General features: G+C 35.2%; 2 protein-coding genes across 2 annotated transcripts; both read left to right on the forward strand.

Annotated features, from left to right (window-relative positions):
- The first annotated feature begins 736 nt into the window (after positions 1 to 736).
- LOC120116105 (RNA helicase aquarius-like) lies at positions 737 to 9,460 on the forward strand. Its single transcript, XM_039136652.1, is given in 15 exon segments — positions 737 to 1,156; positions 1,525 to 1,614; positions 1,880 to 1,942; positions 2,198 to 2,284; positions 2,361 to 2,513; positions 2,622 to 2,782; positions 3,011 to 3,245; positions 3,362 to 3,472; positions 4,281 to 5,339; positions 5,421 to 5,681; positions 6,596 to 6,781; positions 6,898 to 7,966; positions 7,969 to 8,051; positions 8,285 to 8,635; positions 8,868 to 9,460. Coding segments are annotated over 15 exon segments (4,620 nt in total). The 3' UTR covers positions 9,159 to 9,460.
- Positions 9,461 to 11,128: 1,668 nt separating this feature from the next.
- LOC120116091 (protein METHYLENE BLUE SENSITIVITY 1-like) lies at positions 11,129 to 11,735 on the forward strand. The gene has a single exon (XM_039136639.1). The coding sequence runs from the start codon at positions 11,209 to 11,211 to the stop codon at positions 11,521 to 11,523; it is 315 nt and encodes a 104-aa protein (XP_038992570.1). The 5' UTR covers positions 11,129 to 11,208; the 3' UTR covers positions 11,524 to 11,735.
- Positions 11,736 to 16,056: the final 4,321 nt, after the last annotated feature.

Here is a 16,056-nt window from a genome sequence, read left to right on the forward strand (position 1 = left end):
TGGATAAAAGTGTAGTCAACTAAGCACGGCTGTTTAAATATATAAATTAAATTTATTTTGATTTAATTGAATGATTTTTGAAATAATAAAAATTATTAAATTGAGTTAATAAAATTCATTTACTTTTTTATTACTATCATTATCAAATCTATAAATAGACTAATTTAAAGGATATTATAAAGATGAAAACGATCTTCTTAATCTATTTATTTAATAAAATTTGTTTATTTAATAAAATATTTTCAAGTTAGACTGTAAATTAATTTGATGAAATTAATATATTAATATTAAAAAACTAATATTAAGTCTTATAATAAATAATATTATTATTATATTTGATACTTATATAATATTATTTATATATTAAAAATAATTTTAATAGATTATTTAAAAAAATATAATTTAGATTTTAGATTTTATTTTTTAAAATTAGTAGAATCACCGATTTGGGCCAAAGGCTTCTGTTTTTGCCGAAGGCCATTTCTCGACAAGCTGGAGAAAAGGAAACATTGATTTATGGGGTGAAACTTGAGTCACTCTCTTCTTCCGCTGCAACAAAACCCCTTCCAGTTCGAAATCAAAACCCTCCGACTCTTTCACTCAAATCATGCATTTCAATCTGCTCAAATCCAACGGCTAACCCTCTGCTTCTCTCCGCTTCCAATCGGCTTCATTTTTCACTAGCGTTTTAAAATTCCCGCTAAAACCCTAACCCTAATCCTGCCAACTTCTCTCAATGACCAAGGTTCACGGAACCGGCGTTTACGACTTCAAGCGCCACCGGGTAGCCGAGTACCCGGTCGAGTTCGCCGACAAACCGGAAACGAAATCCCCCCACAGTTCATCCCTTCCAAGCTCTATTACTTTATCTGAAATCCAGCGGGACCAGCTGACGAGAATAGCTGCCGCGAATTGGCTAAAAAGCGGAGGTTCAAAGCCTAATAAGCCTTTCGATCCTCAGCTGGTTAAGGAGATTTATGAGACCGAGCTTACTGTGAAGTCTGAAGGGAAGTCTCAGAGGAAAACCGTTCCTTTGCAGAGGGTTATGATATTAGAAGTCAGTCAGTATTTGGAGAACTACTTGTGGCCGAATTTTGATGCTGAGACGGCAACTTATGAGCATGTCATGTCCATGATTTTGATGGTTAATGAGAAGGTAAAGCCCTTCTTTTAGTTAAATTACTTATTGTCTTTAAATAATTTAGAAGTAAAATAGATCCGTATTGTTGAATTGCCTTTTGTTAGTTGCTTTGCTACTTGCAAGCAAATTATGTTTTACATTTATTATTTTTTGTGTTGGTCTTAGAAGAAAAGTTAGGGGACATATTTTGCTGATATACTTTGATATGGTTAGTATTTTAGAATTGGTATTAGATTTTATTGGTTTACTCGTTTCTTTTGCAATTCTGATCTTCCTTTGGCTTTTATAACTTTGTAGGAAGCAAAAATTAAAAAGCAACATTCAGATGTAGCATGAGATAATATAAGGAGTGAGTTTTGACACTTTATCTTTGAACATTGCAGTTTCGAGAGAATGTGGCTGCTTGGACATGCTTTTATGATAGGAAAGATGTGTTTACAGGTTTCCTCGAAAGGGTCCTTCGGCTTAAGGAGGTCTGTATTGCTATTGCTTTTGCTTAGCACAATTGAGGGTTTGTTAAATATCCTTAATTAATACAGGGCAGTGTCTAATGATGGTATAGAAGAACATGAAAAAGCTATTTCCCCCCCTGTTTTTAGTGTATGATCTGATCTGTTAAATTTTGTCATATTTGCTTTATTTCTTCAAACAAAAGCGGTAGATTTAGTACTTCAACAATATTTGTTCAGAAATTGATGATAAATAGGCTAAATCATTAAGAACCTCATTTGGATGCAGGGAAGAGAATTAACCATTGCAGAGAAAACGAATTATCTGGTTTTTATGATCAATGCTTTCCAGGTAATCTAGCACCATAAGTATATTTTTTTTAACAGTGCATTTATATGTTACAAATTCATGCATTTGTCAAATGCTTGCTTCTATGGAATATAACCTCAAACAGTTTAATGGAAGAACTTGATTTGCATATTGTGCCTGAAAACAGTAACATAGTGCTGGGGATGATAAGCAATATTTCATAGTACATGTGCAAAAATAGAACAGCATTTTTAAGCACCTATTTGTATTGTAATGTTATAACTGCTGAATGTGCAGAGTTTGGAAGATGAAATTGTCAGGGAAAATGTCCTCAGATTAGCAAGTTTGCGTTCCTGGCACAGTTTGTCGTATGGTCGTTTTCAGGTAAGATTTTATTGAATTAATTGTGTTTTTCAGACTCCTTTTCATGGTGGTTATCTTATTTTCTTTTTGTCTGTAGATGGAACTTTGTCTTAATCCAGATTTGATCAAGAAATGGCAAAGAATGATAAAGAAAGAATCTGATGATGCTAAGAAGCTAGGAGTCAATCCTGATCCCTTATCTTCATTGGAAGTAAACTTCTTGAGAAATCTGATAGAAGAGTTTCTTGAGGTACTATGCTGGAAAATCAGTTGCTTTGATTGCCTTTTTTTGGTGGTTGGGGTTCTGGTGTTCAAATATTTTGTGGCTGGTTAATTGCTAATTTTTCATGATACTCAGGTCCTTGATCACAAGGTTTTTACCCAGAAGCATTCTGTCAGTGAAGATGATGAACTTAATGCTGCTAATATTTTCGAGGAAGTTTACGATACTTCTATTTTGTACTGTGAAAGGTTTATGGAATTTCTCATCGATCTATTGAGTCAGCTTCCAACAAGGAGGTACCATTTCCCTGCAACTGGGTCTTATACTCTTAGTTTTAACTGATTTATTTTATCTTTTGTTAATAGCTTTTCATTTGCTTTTTTTGGGAAAATAAGGGGGTGGTGGTTGGTTTATAACAAATGTCTTATTGTTTCGTGTTGGAACTCCTTGTTCACCTACGCTCTTAGTATTCTTGTCCCTGTATCTTTTTTTTCCATTTCTGATTGTCCTTTTTTGAGGCACAGGTACCTGAGGCCTCTTGTGGCTGATGTAGCTGTTGTTTCCAAATGCCATTTAAGTGCACTTTATAGACATGAAAAAGGGAAACTCTTTGCTCAACTTGTGGACTTGCTACAGTTCTATGAAAATTTTGAGATAAATGATCATGTTGGCACTCAGTTGACGGATGATGAGGTGCTCCAATCTCACTATGACCGTTTTCAATCCTTCCAGCTGCTGGCTTTTAAGAAAATTCCCAAGGTCTGTCATTGGCAGTTGGTTTATCTGCAGATGCTTGTCACTAGCAGACAGTTCTTATCTTTACTGTTCATAGGTTTCCAGATTTTAACTCTCTCTTGCTTCTGTGGTGCTTGTAGTTGCGAGAACTTGCACTGGCCAACGTTGGCTCAATACACAAACGTGCGGATCTCTCAAAGAAATTGTCTGTACTTTCTCCTCAAGAATTGAAGGACTTGGTTTGCTCTAAGGTTTGTAGGTTGTGAAATTGTTTGTTTCTTTTTCCTTTCTTTTTTATTATCATATCTTTTGGCATTGAATTTGAAACGAGGATGTTCAAAGAATGAAATATTTACCCCAACTACTGTTGTATTGTCAGTCTATGGATTGTGATTTTAGTTCTCTTGTGATTCTTCTATTACAACATGTTTCTGTGTATATATTACTTAATTTATTTCTTGGTCTGATCAGTGATGTGGTCCACTTCGGTTTTAATTTTGTTTCAATTATTATAGTCAGATATGGATTTGGTATTTGCTTTATTATTCAAGTTTAGGATTTAGCTTTTCAATGCATATGTTATTTCAGTTTTGATTCAGTCTTGGATGGTGATGGGTTTTGGTGTTTAGAAATATAATGGATATTTTTCAATCTTTTAATTCTTTCTGTCCCTCCTCCCCTTGGTTCTTCCATTCCCCCCACTGATCTCTGTTTCTCATAATTGCTTCTACTTCTGCTTCTCCTCTTAACTTATATTATCTTTTTCCTTTTTTCTTTTTTTTGGGGTGGGGTGGGGTTGTTTCTCCTACCTTGCTTCCTCTGTTCAGTCTGGATTATTCTGTTAGTTACATGGCTTAATTTATTTATTCAGTACAAGTTCATGCATATTCACATTTTAGCTTTTGCCATGTTCTTTTCTGTATTCAGCTAGCACCATAACTTGTTTTATTCTCTTGCTTCATTTTAGCTGGCGGTATGCCTTCATGCGCACCTGCCTGTGAATGAAATTACTATTACTATAACCAATTACCATAATGCATTTACCATTTTTCTTTTCAGCTCAAACTGGTTTCAAAGGAAGATCCTTGGTCTGACAGGGTTGATTTTCTTATTGAGGTGATGATCTCATTTTTTGAGAAGCACCAATCTCAAAAAGAAGCCATAAATGCTCTTCCTCTCTATCCAAACGAGCAGATTATGTGGGATGAAAGTGTTGTGCCGAGTATTAATTACTCTGGTGAAGGTTGTCTAGCTCTTCCTAAACTGAACCTACAATTCTTAACACTACATGACTATCTTCTAAGGAATTTCAATCTCTTCCGTCTGGAATCTACATATGAAATTCGTGAGGACATCCAGGAAGCCATTCCTCACCTTCTTGCCTACATCAATAATGAGGGAGAAACTGCTTTCCGTGGCTGGTCAAGAATGGCTGTGCCAGTAAAAGAATTCAAAATCACTAAGGTCAAGCAGCCAAATATTGGAGAGGTCAAGCCTGCTTCTGTGACTGCAAAGATTACATACAGCATTTCTAGTTATAAATCAATTGTAAGATCAGAGTGGGATGCCCTTAAGGAGCATGATGTTTTATTTTTGCTATCTATTAGCCCCTCATTTAAACCTCTAAATGCAGAGGAAGAAGCTAAAGCTAGTGTGCCACAGAGGCTTGGCCTGCAGTATGTACGAGGATGTGAAATTATTGAGATTTGTGATGAGGAGGGGGTTCTCATGAATGATTTTAGTGGAAGAATTAAACGTGAGGAGTGGAAGCCACCAAAAGGTGAACTAAGAACTGTGTCTGTTGCTTTAGATGCTGCACAGTATCACATGGATGTCACTGACATTGCTGAAAAAGGTGCTGACGATGTTTATGGGACATTTAATGTGTTGATGAGGAGGAAGCCTAAGGAAAATAACTTCAAAGCAATTTTAGAATCTATTAGAGATCTTATGAATGAATATTGTATTGTTCCTGATTGGTTGCATAAAATATTTTTGGGCTATGGGCATCCTTCTGCTGCACAATGGACAAATATGCCTGATCTTCTAGAGACGGTGAATTTCAAAGATACTTTTCTTAATGCAGACCATTTGAAAGAGAGCTTTTCAAATTATCAGGTACTGATCAGTGTTTCTACTTTTTCTATTGCACTTTAATGTGTTCCCGGGAGTACAAACCTTTTTTGCTCCTTTTTCTAGGTTTGCTTTGTTGATTCAGATGGTAGGGAAAATTTGGATCCAAGACCACCATTCCGTATCAAGCTTCCTCGGTCATTTAAAAGCGACTCTCATGCTCTGTTAGGAAATGGAAGATCTGATACTGGCTTCAATGATGCCAATGTGGTAGATACCTCTGTTGAGAAAGAAAAACTAATTGTTGAAGCATATATCCCTCCAGATCCAGGTCCTTATCCTCAAGATCAACCAAAACAGAATTTTGTTAGATTTACTCCTACTCAGGTATAGGGCAACTCTCTTTGAATTTAATGGAAATTTGATTTGTTATCTCTCTCTCTCCCCCACACATTTCTTTTATATACATTTATATCTTGGTAATTTAGTAATCGTTAACTTCTGGTCTCTTTTTACATTACTGAGTGCATTCCTTGGTATTTTGTTTTTTGTTTTTTTTTGTTTTTAAGATTGATAACTGGGGCAGGAGGTTTATATTTGCAATTAATTGTGTTGATAATTTATGGAGTCCTAGCAGCACGTGGCATGTATGCTAACACTGCATTAGTTATGTAGAGATGCTATATGCTTACACCACATAAGATATCAAAGAGAGTGTAGGTATGATCTATTTCAGAAAATAAAGTAGATGATGACTACTGCTTTAAGCATGCAAACTGCTCAATATTATATCTTTAATATGTAATTAGGATCTTGGAGTTCAACTCTTCACCTTTAGAAAAGAGTATATTCCACGTACTTGCATTTCTTTCATCTTGTTTCTCTTTTCTCAGTTCTCTGAAGAAGAGCTCACTTTCATTAAAATAGGAAAAAATTTCAATACTATCCCTGGAGAATTGTTTCAGTACTCCAGCTCTATGAAAAAATGGAGTAATTGAAAGTTCTCATTATGATGATTTATTGTTTTCAATCTTATTTCTTCCTTTCTGAGTTCCTGTCTGCCCCCTTTTCTCTTTTGGAAATAGAATAATCATAGAAAATTTTTATCATCCTGAAGTAAAATTTCATGAATATGTTTATCAGGAAACGCCATTCTTCATGATTAGAAGCAAAGAGATACTTGTTTCTACTTTCTAGAGAACTGGTGCCGATTAGCTAATATTAATTATAAATTAAAGAGTTTGTAAATGTTCAAATGGCTTTTGAATAACCACTTCTAATTTTCCTCTTTTTGTGCACAGATTGGAGCAATCATATCAGGTATTCAGCCTGGATTAACTATGGTTGTTGGTCCACCAGGAACAGGGAAAACTGATACGGCAGTGCAAATATTGAATGTCCTCTATCACAATTGTCCATCCCAGAGAACATTGATAATTACTCATTCTAATCAAGCTTTGAATGACCTTTTTGAGAAAATAATGGAGGTAGTGTATTCATTTTAATTGATGCAATTCTTTTCTTCCATCCTGCATTAAGCTTATGCTCTGTAAAATTGCATATATTAGTGCAAATTTATTTGATCTATGTTACTGTGTTTCAGAGAGATGTGCCTGCTCGCTATCTTCTTCGTCTTGGTCAGGGTGAGCAAGAGCTAGCAACCGATCTGGACTTCAGTAGGCAGGGCCGTGTGAATGCAATGCTAGTTCGACGGCTGGAACTGCTTAGTGAGGTGGAGAGGCTTGCAAGATCCCTACAACTTCCCGAAGACGTAGGGTATACCTGTGAAACCGCTGGATATTTTTGGTTGCTCCATGTATATTCACGCTGGGAGCAATTCCTTGATGCTTGTGCGGGTAATGAAGATAAGCCAGCATTTGTCCAAGACCACTTCCCTTTCAAAGAGTTATTCTCCAACACCCCTCAGGCAGTCTTTACTGGCCAATCATTTGAGAAAGACATGCGAGCAGCCCAGGGGTGCTTTCATCATCTTAAGACTATGTTCCAAGAGCTTGAAGAGTGCAGGGCATTTGAATTGCTCAAATCCACAGCTGACCGGGCAAATTACCTGATGACCAAGCAAGCAAAGATTGTGGCAATGACATGTACCCATGCAGCCCTAAAGAGAAAAGATTTTCTTCAACTTGGTTTCAAGTATGACAATTTATTGATGGAAGAAAGTGCTCAGATTCTGGAGATTGAAACTTTCATCCCAATGTTACTCCAAAGGCAGGAGGACGGTTATGCACGGCTGAAACGCTGCATATTGATTGGTGATCATCACCAGCTGCCTCCTGTTGTGAAAAATATGGCTTTCCAAAAGTACAGCCATATGGATCAAAGTTTGTTTACCAGATTTGTTCGACTGGGCATTCCTTACATTGAGCTTAATGCCCAGGGTAGAGCCAGGCCAAGTATAGCACAACTTTATAACTGGAGGTACCGGGATTTGGGGGACCTTCCTTCTGTGAAAGAGGAAGCTATCTTCCATAGAGCAAATGCTGGATTTTCCTATGATTACCAATTAGTGGATGTACCTGACTATCATGGGAGAGGTGAGTCTGCTCCCTCTCCTTGGTTTTATCAAAATGAAGGCGAAGCTGAATATGTTGTCAGTGTCTATATATACATGCGATTGCTTGGCTACCCTGCGAATAAAATTTCCATCTTGACTACTACAATGGTCAGAAGTTTCTGATCCGTGATGTTATTAACAGACGATGCCTTCCATACGATTTTATTGGTCCACCGAGTAAGGTTAGTTATTGCTGATTTTACCTCTCATTAAGGTGTTCTTTAGATATCATCATTTATGTGGCTTATGGGTAAAACTATAAATTAGCACAGTTATGAATTGTGTTCATTGATATCTATGTCTGCAATCTTGCAAGAGGTTGCCTTCATGCCTTTTTCTTTCTTTCTTTCTTTTTTTGTTGGTCGCAATTTTATGTTCATATAGTGTTTGAATTGTTTATTAATGCCTTCTACAGGTTACCACGGTTGATAAGTTTCAAGGCCAGCAAAACGATTTCATTTTGCTTTCTCTTGTTCGTACCCGCTTTGTCGGTCACCTTCGTGATGTTAGAAGATTGGTGGTTGCCATGTCTCGTGCCCGCCTTGGCTTGTATGTGTTCTGTCGCCTTTCTTTGTTTGAACAGTGTTATGAACTCCAGCCTACCTTCCAGCGTCTGCTTCAAAGACCTGATCATCTTGCTCTAAATTTGAATGAGGGCACATCATTTACTGAACGCCATGTTGATGACATTGGGCATCCCTGTCTTGTCAGTGGTGTTGAGGAGATGGCTAACATAGTTTTTGGGAGAATAGATCAATTACAACAGGCAAGTCTCTGTTTGTCGATATTATCAAGTCCGTTATTTTCGAATTTAGCTTTTAGTGTTTCCAGTGCTCTTTTCAATAATATCAATAGTTTCCTGTTGCAACAACCACAGGAGGTGGGAGTCCTAGGGTCTGGTAATTACTATTACGTGCAACTTTCCATTCCGGCAGTCTCTATCATAAATTCCAAACATTCTTATCTCTTAGATTTTCACATTCTTTTTAATTCTCCAGGCACGAGCCATGTATCAGTACATGACTTATTCCGAACAATTCGTGGGAACACCCGAGGAGCAAAACAGTGAGCATAATCCAATATCCTCAAACCAGGCAATGGAAGTTGATAGAGCGGTGGCTGAAAATTGTGGAACTAATAACAATGTGCATGAAAACAATGGACAGGAAGCTAAAGAAGATGCAGATGGTATTGCAAATGGTCAAGATGGGGCGCTACCATCAGAAGATGAACCGAACACAGAAAATGACACCCAAGTTGGTGCAGATGATGAAAACATGGTGCCCTAGTTAGTTATCCCATTGCCTTTCCTGGAGTTTCAAAGGTAGCCAACATGCATCGGAAAAGAAACAAGCTGCTTTTATCTTTTAACCATAGGGCACCACATCGGAACCTTCGACCGGAGCTGTTGGAGCTATCCAAGTTACTTTTCTTTTTTGAAATTGGGGGTTACATGTTGAAAGTTAAGGGTTATAAATCCTTGTATTCCATGTTTGAAAGCTTCTAGTCTGTAGCTGACAATGCAATGTTTTTTTGAGGATAATGTTTTATACTCGTTTAGATATGCAAACAATTAACAAAGATTGAGATTTCAACTGTGTCAATCAAACTAACCTAGATAATAGGTGATAAAAGTGAAGCTGAAATTGGAAAATTATCTGAGCTTTATTATAAAGTTAAAATTAATAATTTAAATATCTAAGCTTTAGATGGTTTGTATATAAAAAATGATGATTAACAAATTTAGTTGAAACTAAAAATTCGTGAGAAATTAGGTTAAAATCATATATTTTTATATATATTCACCACTTTTATGAATGTATCACCATTTGCTATATTAAATTAGTATACATGGGGTTTTAGTACATAGGTTAAAATATAAGATATACAAAATATTTTATAAGTTAAAATAATAATTTTGAAATATATCAATTTAATTATTTTAATTTTTATATTTTTATTAATATTCTTCTACCATTTAAATTTTTGTTTTGTTAAATTGATATATGACAAAACAATAATGACAATGCTAATTTAACATAAATTATTTTATATTTTACATGTCATAAAAAAAAAAAAATAACCTTTCTCTCTATTGAAATACTGATATAAATGAATTTTAATAATTTAAAATATTTCAAAAATTTTAATGACTTGATAAAATATAAAAATAATTAATTTTAAATTATCAACATTTCAATAAGGAAAAAAAATTTATGTCATCTTAACCATTGTAGTCTTAAACTAAAATGAGTGAATTGATAAAGTTGAGGGGCTAAAAAGTTATTTCTGAAAAAAGAAGTAGATATTAATAACTGGTACTATCAAACGCACCGCTTACAATTTTCCCAAAACGTTTTTGTAAAACCCCCGGCTAGGGATGGCAAACAGGTACAGTTTCGTGGATTTCGCACCGCATCCGCTCTAATTGGAGCGGGGATGGGTATAATTTTAGCGGGTAGTGGGCGGGTGTGGATTTATAAAGTGGTACCCGTCGTGGGTGGTGGGCGGGTAATGGGTTTGAGACATTACCCACCCCGCATCCGCCCGCCCCGCATCCGCCCGCCCAGTTAAATATCTATTAAATTTTGAACCATTATGAATTTAGGTGTAATTTTAGAGACTAATTTATAAATTTTAATATTATATAATATATAACATATAATTTAACTAAATATTAAGGATATTTAGTCTTTAATCTGGTATTTAATTATGAAAATATTTGGCTCTTTGATTAAACCCATAATCCCACTAACCACGTCACTTTCCATGTTCTTTAGCCCATGCTGCCCATCCAAACACAAATTAACCGTACTATAAGCATTAACATCAAAAGCAGCAGTTTCCATGTTCTTTAGCCCCTCAAAACCCATATTAGGCGCACTATGAGCATTAACATCGAAAGCAACACAACAATCCAGCTGCGACTACATGCTCCCTACAATATGTCTCCATAACATTCGTAGAGCCACTCATCTGACAAATTGAAGCATGCGCTGCTACCCCATCACGAACTGTCTGCGAACCAACTCCAACATCTCATTAGTTTGTTGTCAGGCGGGTCTAGATGGGTATGTCGCTAGTGGGTAGTGGGTGTGGGGATGGATTTGAAAATGTACCCGCGTGGGCGAGTGTGGATTTGAAAATTTGTACCCATCATGGGTGGTGGACGGGTAATAGATTAAAAAATAGTAGGTAGATATGGGGATGGGGAAGGGTATCCGCACCCGACCTGCACGGCCCGCTTTTTCCCCGCCAAAACCCATCGAATAAAACAACAAAAGCTCCCTTAATAACTGAGGTTTTTTTGGTTCTTCGGTTTCATAATTATCATCAATCATGACAGGAAAAGCCAAGCCCAAGAAGCACACGGCCAAGGAAATCGCCGCCAAGGTCGACGCTGCTACCACCAACCGTGGCGGCGGCAAAGCCGGATTGGCTGACCGCTCTGGGGTGGAGAAAGGTGGGCATGCCAGATACGAGTGTCCTCTTTGCAAAACAACGGCTCCAGATTTGAAGTCGATGGAGATTCATCATGATGCAAAACACCCCAAGATTCCCTTTGAAGAGTCGAAGCTAGTGGATCGTCATGCTAGTTTTGTTGCCGAGTCTTCTAAGCCTCGTCCTGGTGTTAGGGGCAGCCTTAGAAAATAAATAAATTTGCTGTTTTGGGGATGTTTTGAAATCTGAGTTTGGTTCCTTATTTCCTTTTTTGTTTGTTCTGTAACTATTTGCGATGTTAGTAGCAATGCAATGGCAAAGATAAAAGAGGGGGTTTAGGTGAAAAAAGGTTTATTTTTTGTAATACCTCCCTTGGTGATGATGATTATGATGATGATATATATACTAATCTATCTTGATTATAACGATGACGACGATGAAGATATAGTTCTTCATTTTATGCTAATGAAATGTTTTTATATATATGATCCGTCATATAGTAGTATATGCCTCATTTGTTTGTTTGTTTAATGGTTCAAGAATTTGTTTCTTATGAAATATTAAGAAAATGATTGTTTTGTTTATTTTGGAGGCCTGTGGTAGCTAGGCTTAGAACAATAGCAAGTAGGTGAGTTTCTGTAATAATGCTGAGCATTGTGCATGTTGATGCATTTGGATCCTTTAGTCTCAGATTGCTAAGATGGGATTTAGAGAAGCTAAAAGAGTGTATTTCCAAGATTGGCTTAGTTTGGTTAACTTATTTTGGGATGTTGGATTGAACAGATTCTTTTGATTGACGTTATTAGTTTTCATTTTAGTACAATTGGGATTGGATTTATGAACTTTATGTTATTGCTTACTATGATAGGTTAGAATTAGTACTCGAGTGTGGAAATGTTCTGTTCTTGATCAAAATTTTTCTCTTTTTTTATCCATTGAATTGTACTCCAAAGTCTTGATTGTGATCTTTGTGGTAGGTCATGTCTTGCTGAGAGTTAATTGTGTTGCTGCTAGATTGACGAAAGCTGCATTTCGGTAAGCTTATCTTATTAATCTTTGCTTTTGCATGAATTTTTATATTTTTCTGCAATGTTAGAATGTGATCAATCACTGGTGTTGTTATCTGCTGGTGACTAGGAAGGGTTATTTTATCAGTGGATCTTTGATTTTTTTGATCTGATGATGGTAGTCCACATGGCTTTTTCTTCTTAGATCTTTGATGTTGTTATCTGATTTAGGGTTGTAACTGCGTTTAGTCGGTTTCAAATAGTGAGAAGCTCGAGTTCAACTTGAAACTTGTTTGAAGTTGTTATAATCGAAGGAAAGGGAAAGGTAAAAAAAAAAGGTAATGAAAGAGAAATCCAATTATTGAATTTATGAGATAACAATAATTTAAACAAACTGGATTGTTGACTTCTAATAGGATTTCTCTGCTAAAGAAAAATAAAGAATCCTAAGGCTTATCCTTTCGTATAAAAAAAGACTTCTAAACAAATAAAACTTCTTCACGGTTGATTCTAACACTCTTCTCAAGCTGATGAATGAATATTCTAATTCCCAACTTATTTTTCTTGAAAAACCTTCATTTTCAGCCCCTTTGTGAGCATAGCCGCCAACTGATCCTTGGTAGAGATGAATTGGGTACAAATTAGACTAATGTTCAATTTTTTCTTAATGAAATGCTTATCAACTTCAATATGTTTTGTCCGCTCATACTGAACAGGATTGTGAAACAATATTTGATAGTTGATTTATTATTACAGTAAAGCCTCATGGGTCATTCCCACTTTTTCTGAAGTCATCTAAGATTATCTTTACCCAGTGTAAGTCACATAATCCTAAAATCATCCATCTAAATTCTGATTCAACGCTTGATCTTGTTACTACATTCTGCTTCTTACTCCACTAGGTTATAAGATTTCCACCTAGGATTGTAGAGCAACCCAATGTTGACTTTTTTCGACTAAAGACCATGCATAATCTACATCCGTATGTGACTCTAGTTTAATGTCTGAGTTCATTTGATGTTTGAACAAAAAAAAATTCCCGTGATGCCTTTCAAGTATTGTAATATAATGTTTATTGTTTTGAGATGTGATTCTTTCGGATTATGCATAGACTGGTTGACTACACTTACTGCAAAAGCTACAGTTGATCTAGCGTGTACGAAATAAATTAACTGTCTAACCAACATTTGATATGATCCTCTATCTATCATAGGTTCTTCTGGCGCATCACATAACCCATAATTAAACTTGATTGGTGTCCTAATTGGTTTATAACCAACCCATCTTTCCCGTTTCTTTCACTAAATTAAGCACATATTTCTGTTGAGATATGAATATTCCTTGCTTCGAACGTGCCACCTCAATGCCTAGAAAGTATTTCCATTTCCCTATCTCTTTAATGCCAAATTCCTTGAAAATATATTCTTTCTAGTTCTTTATTCCTTCCGTGTCATTACATGTAACTATAATGTTATCTACAGACACTAACAATACTCTAACCTTTCTAAAGTTCAAGGGTTTTATGAACAAGATATGATCACATTGACCTTATTTATATCCTGGTGAGATCAGTGACTTGGCAAACCTCTGATATCATACTCGTAGAGACTGTTTGAGCCCTACAAATTCTCTCATTTTTAGATTCAAAATCAGGAATGTATCCTTTCACCATCAACCTTATTTTGTACCTTTCAATTGTGTCAGTTGCCTTATATTTTATAGAGAACACCCATTTACATCCTACTGATTTCTTCCTACACGATAGTTCAATTATTTTTCATGTTTTGTTCTTCTCAAGGGCTGTCATTTCTTCCTTCACAACATCCTCACACTTCTCATTATCTAATGCTTCAGTTAGGTTTTTTTGGTAGGAGTATTGTTTGGAGATTGATTAGGAAAATTTTAAGATTTTGAAATAGGTTTTGGTAAGACATTAATGTAGAAAAGAGGTATATTCAGAGAAGAAGATTATTTCTCTGTATTTTTTTTTTATATGTTTTATTGATAAAAGTAATACCGATTTATAGGTTATAAAGAGAGTCTAGTCTAGGAAAAATTACACAAAATCAACAGCTACAATATTATTAAATGACAATAGCACAAAATTAGCACGACGTTATCTAAATTAGCACGACTATAAACTGATTGTTGAATATAAATAGAAGATTCAAACATCAAACCCGGTGCTATTGTTGTTTATTTATACGATGTACTAGATAATTTGTTGAGATTTATATGATTGCATGAATAAGTCTTAGGGACAGTCAAAATATTCGAACCCGATGCGTTTCGACTCACTCGATCTTATAGAGGTAGATTTCTCCCCCTGAAATTTTGGGGTTCGGGCCGGCCGAGGGGGGCTATATAGTGTATAACTTTGGGGTGGAGCTAGGTTTAAGGGGAAAAACCCGACCCGATATAAATTATTAATTTATATATATATCTTAGGGATTTTGTTTTTATATTATTAAAATATATTCTTTAATCATTAAAAATATAAACATTATTATAAAATAAATTATTTTAACTATTTAAAATATAATAAATATATTATTACAAAATATATTATTTTAATTATTAATATATTCAGATCGAATTTGGTTGGGGTCTGGGTTTTAACCTAAAAATCGGGACGAGAGAAAAGCTAAAATTTATCGGGGCTGGACGAGGTCGAATATAAAAAGAATATTTTCGGGTCGAGGACAAGACGACAAAAAAGCCAGCCCGACCCGCCTCATGCCCATCTCAAATAAGTCCTAGAGGTAAACTAGAATCGTGAAAGATAACACAAATTTAAGAATTTTAAAAAGAATATGGTAAACATGTTTCCCTTAACGATGATTAATGATACTATCGAGTGGTGTTCAAATAATTGTTGATAAGCATGATAATTATGGTTTGGTTGTAACACAAGTATAGACTCGTGTCTCTGTACTTATATTTATCTTGCATGCTTATATCTATGAACTGTGTGAATTATAATAAAATAGAAATGTGTCACTAGACTTGCAAAGTTCAATATTCAAATATTTTCATTCGTAGGTTAGTAGATGAGAGTTTGTTCCTAAGTAGTATCGTCATTGCAGGACTTCCAATAACATCAGTCAGAAGACAATAATTGATTGTTTTAGAAAGTATGTGTATTCATAGAACCCTTATTCGTATGTCGGTATGTAACTCTACAATTATTTTGAATACTTTGATTTATACTAAATCATTACGGGGCCCCGATTTTATATAAACATTTTGTAATTTATTAGTTATTTAATTATGATGATATGAAATTGTCAAAATCGTGTTTTAAAAGATTCAAATTTAGTGATTGTTTCGGTGGTTCAGTATGACATTGTAGTCCCGCCATTTATAACGAGTTGGGTTTAAGGTGTTACATATATAAGATATGTCAATTAAACATATTGTATAGTGGTAAAAAAAATTGGGTAAAGTACATCAAAGATAATTGAACTATACTCAAATGATCGTTATAGTCACCGAGATTTCAAATGTTACAAAATAGTCATTAAATTTTATTAAAATGTTATAAAATAATCATTAAATTTCATCGAACTGTTACAAAACAATCATTAAATTTATAAAAAAAAATTACAATTATTATGATGTCACAATGATTATTTTATAACAATCTGATAAATTTAATCACCATTTTATAACTTGTAAGAGTTTAGAGATCAAAAAGATCATTTAAGCATAGCTCAATGGTCTTCCCTTTTCTTAAAAG

This window comes from Hibiscus syriacus, unplaced genomic scaffold, assembly GCF_006381635.1.
Source record: "Hibiscus syriacus cultivar Baekdansim isolate YM2019G1 unplaced genomic scaffold, ASM638163v2 tig00110283_pilon, whole genome shotgun sequence".
Lineage (NCBI taxonomy): Eukaryota > Viridiplantae > Streptophyta > Magnoliopsida > Malvales > Malvaceae > Hibiscus > Hibiscus syriacus.

What these genes read in the sequence shown, in the direction of transcription:
- LOC120116091 (XM_039136639.1), top strand. Translation starts at nt 11,209, where the DNA reads ATGACAGGAAAAGCCAAGCCCAAGAAGCACACGGCCAAGGAAATCGCC.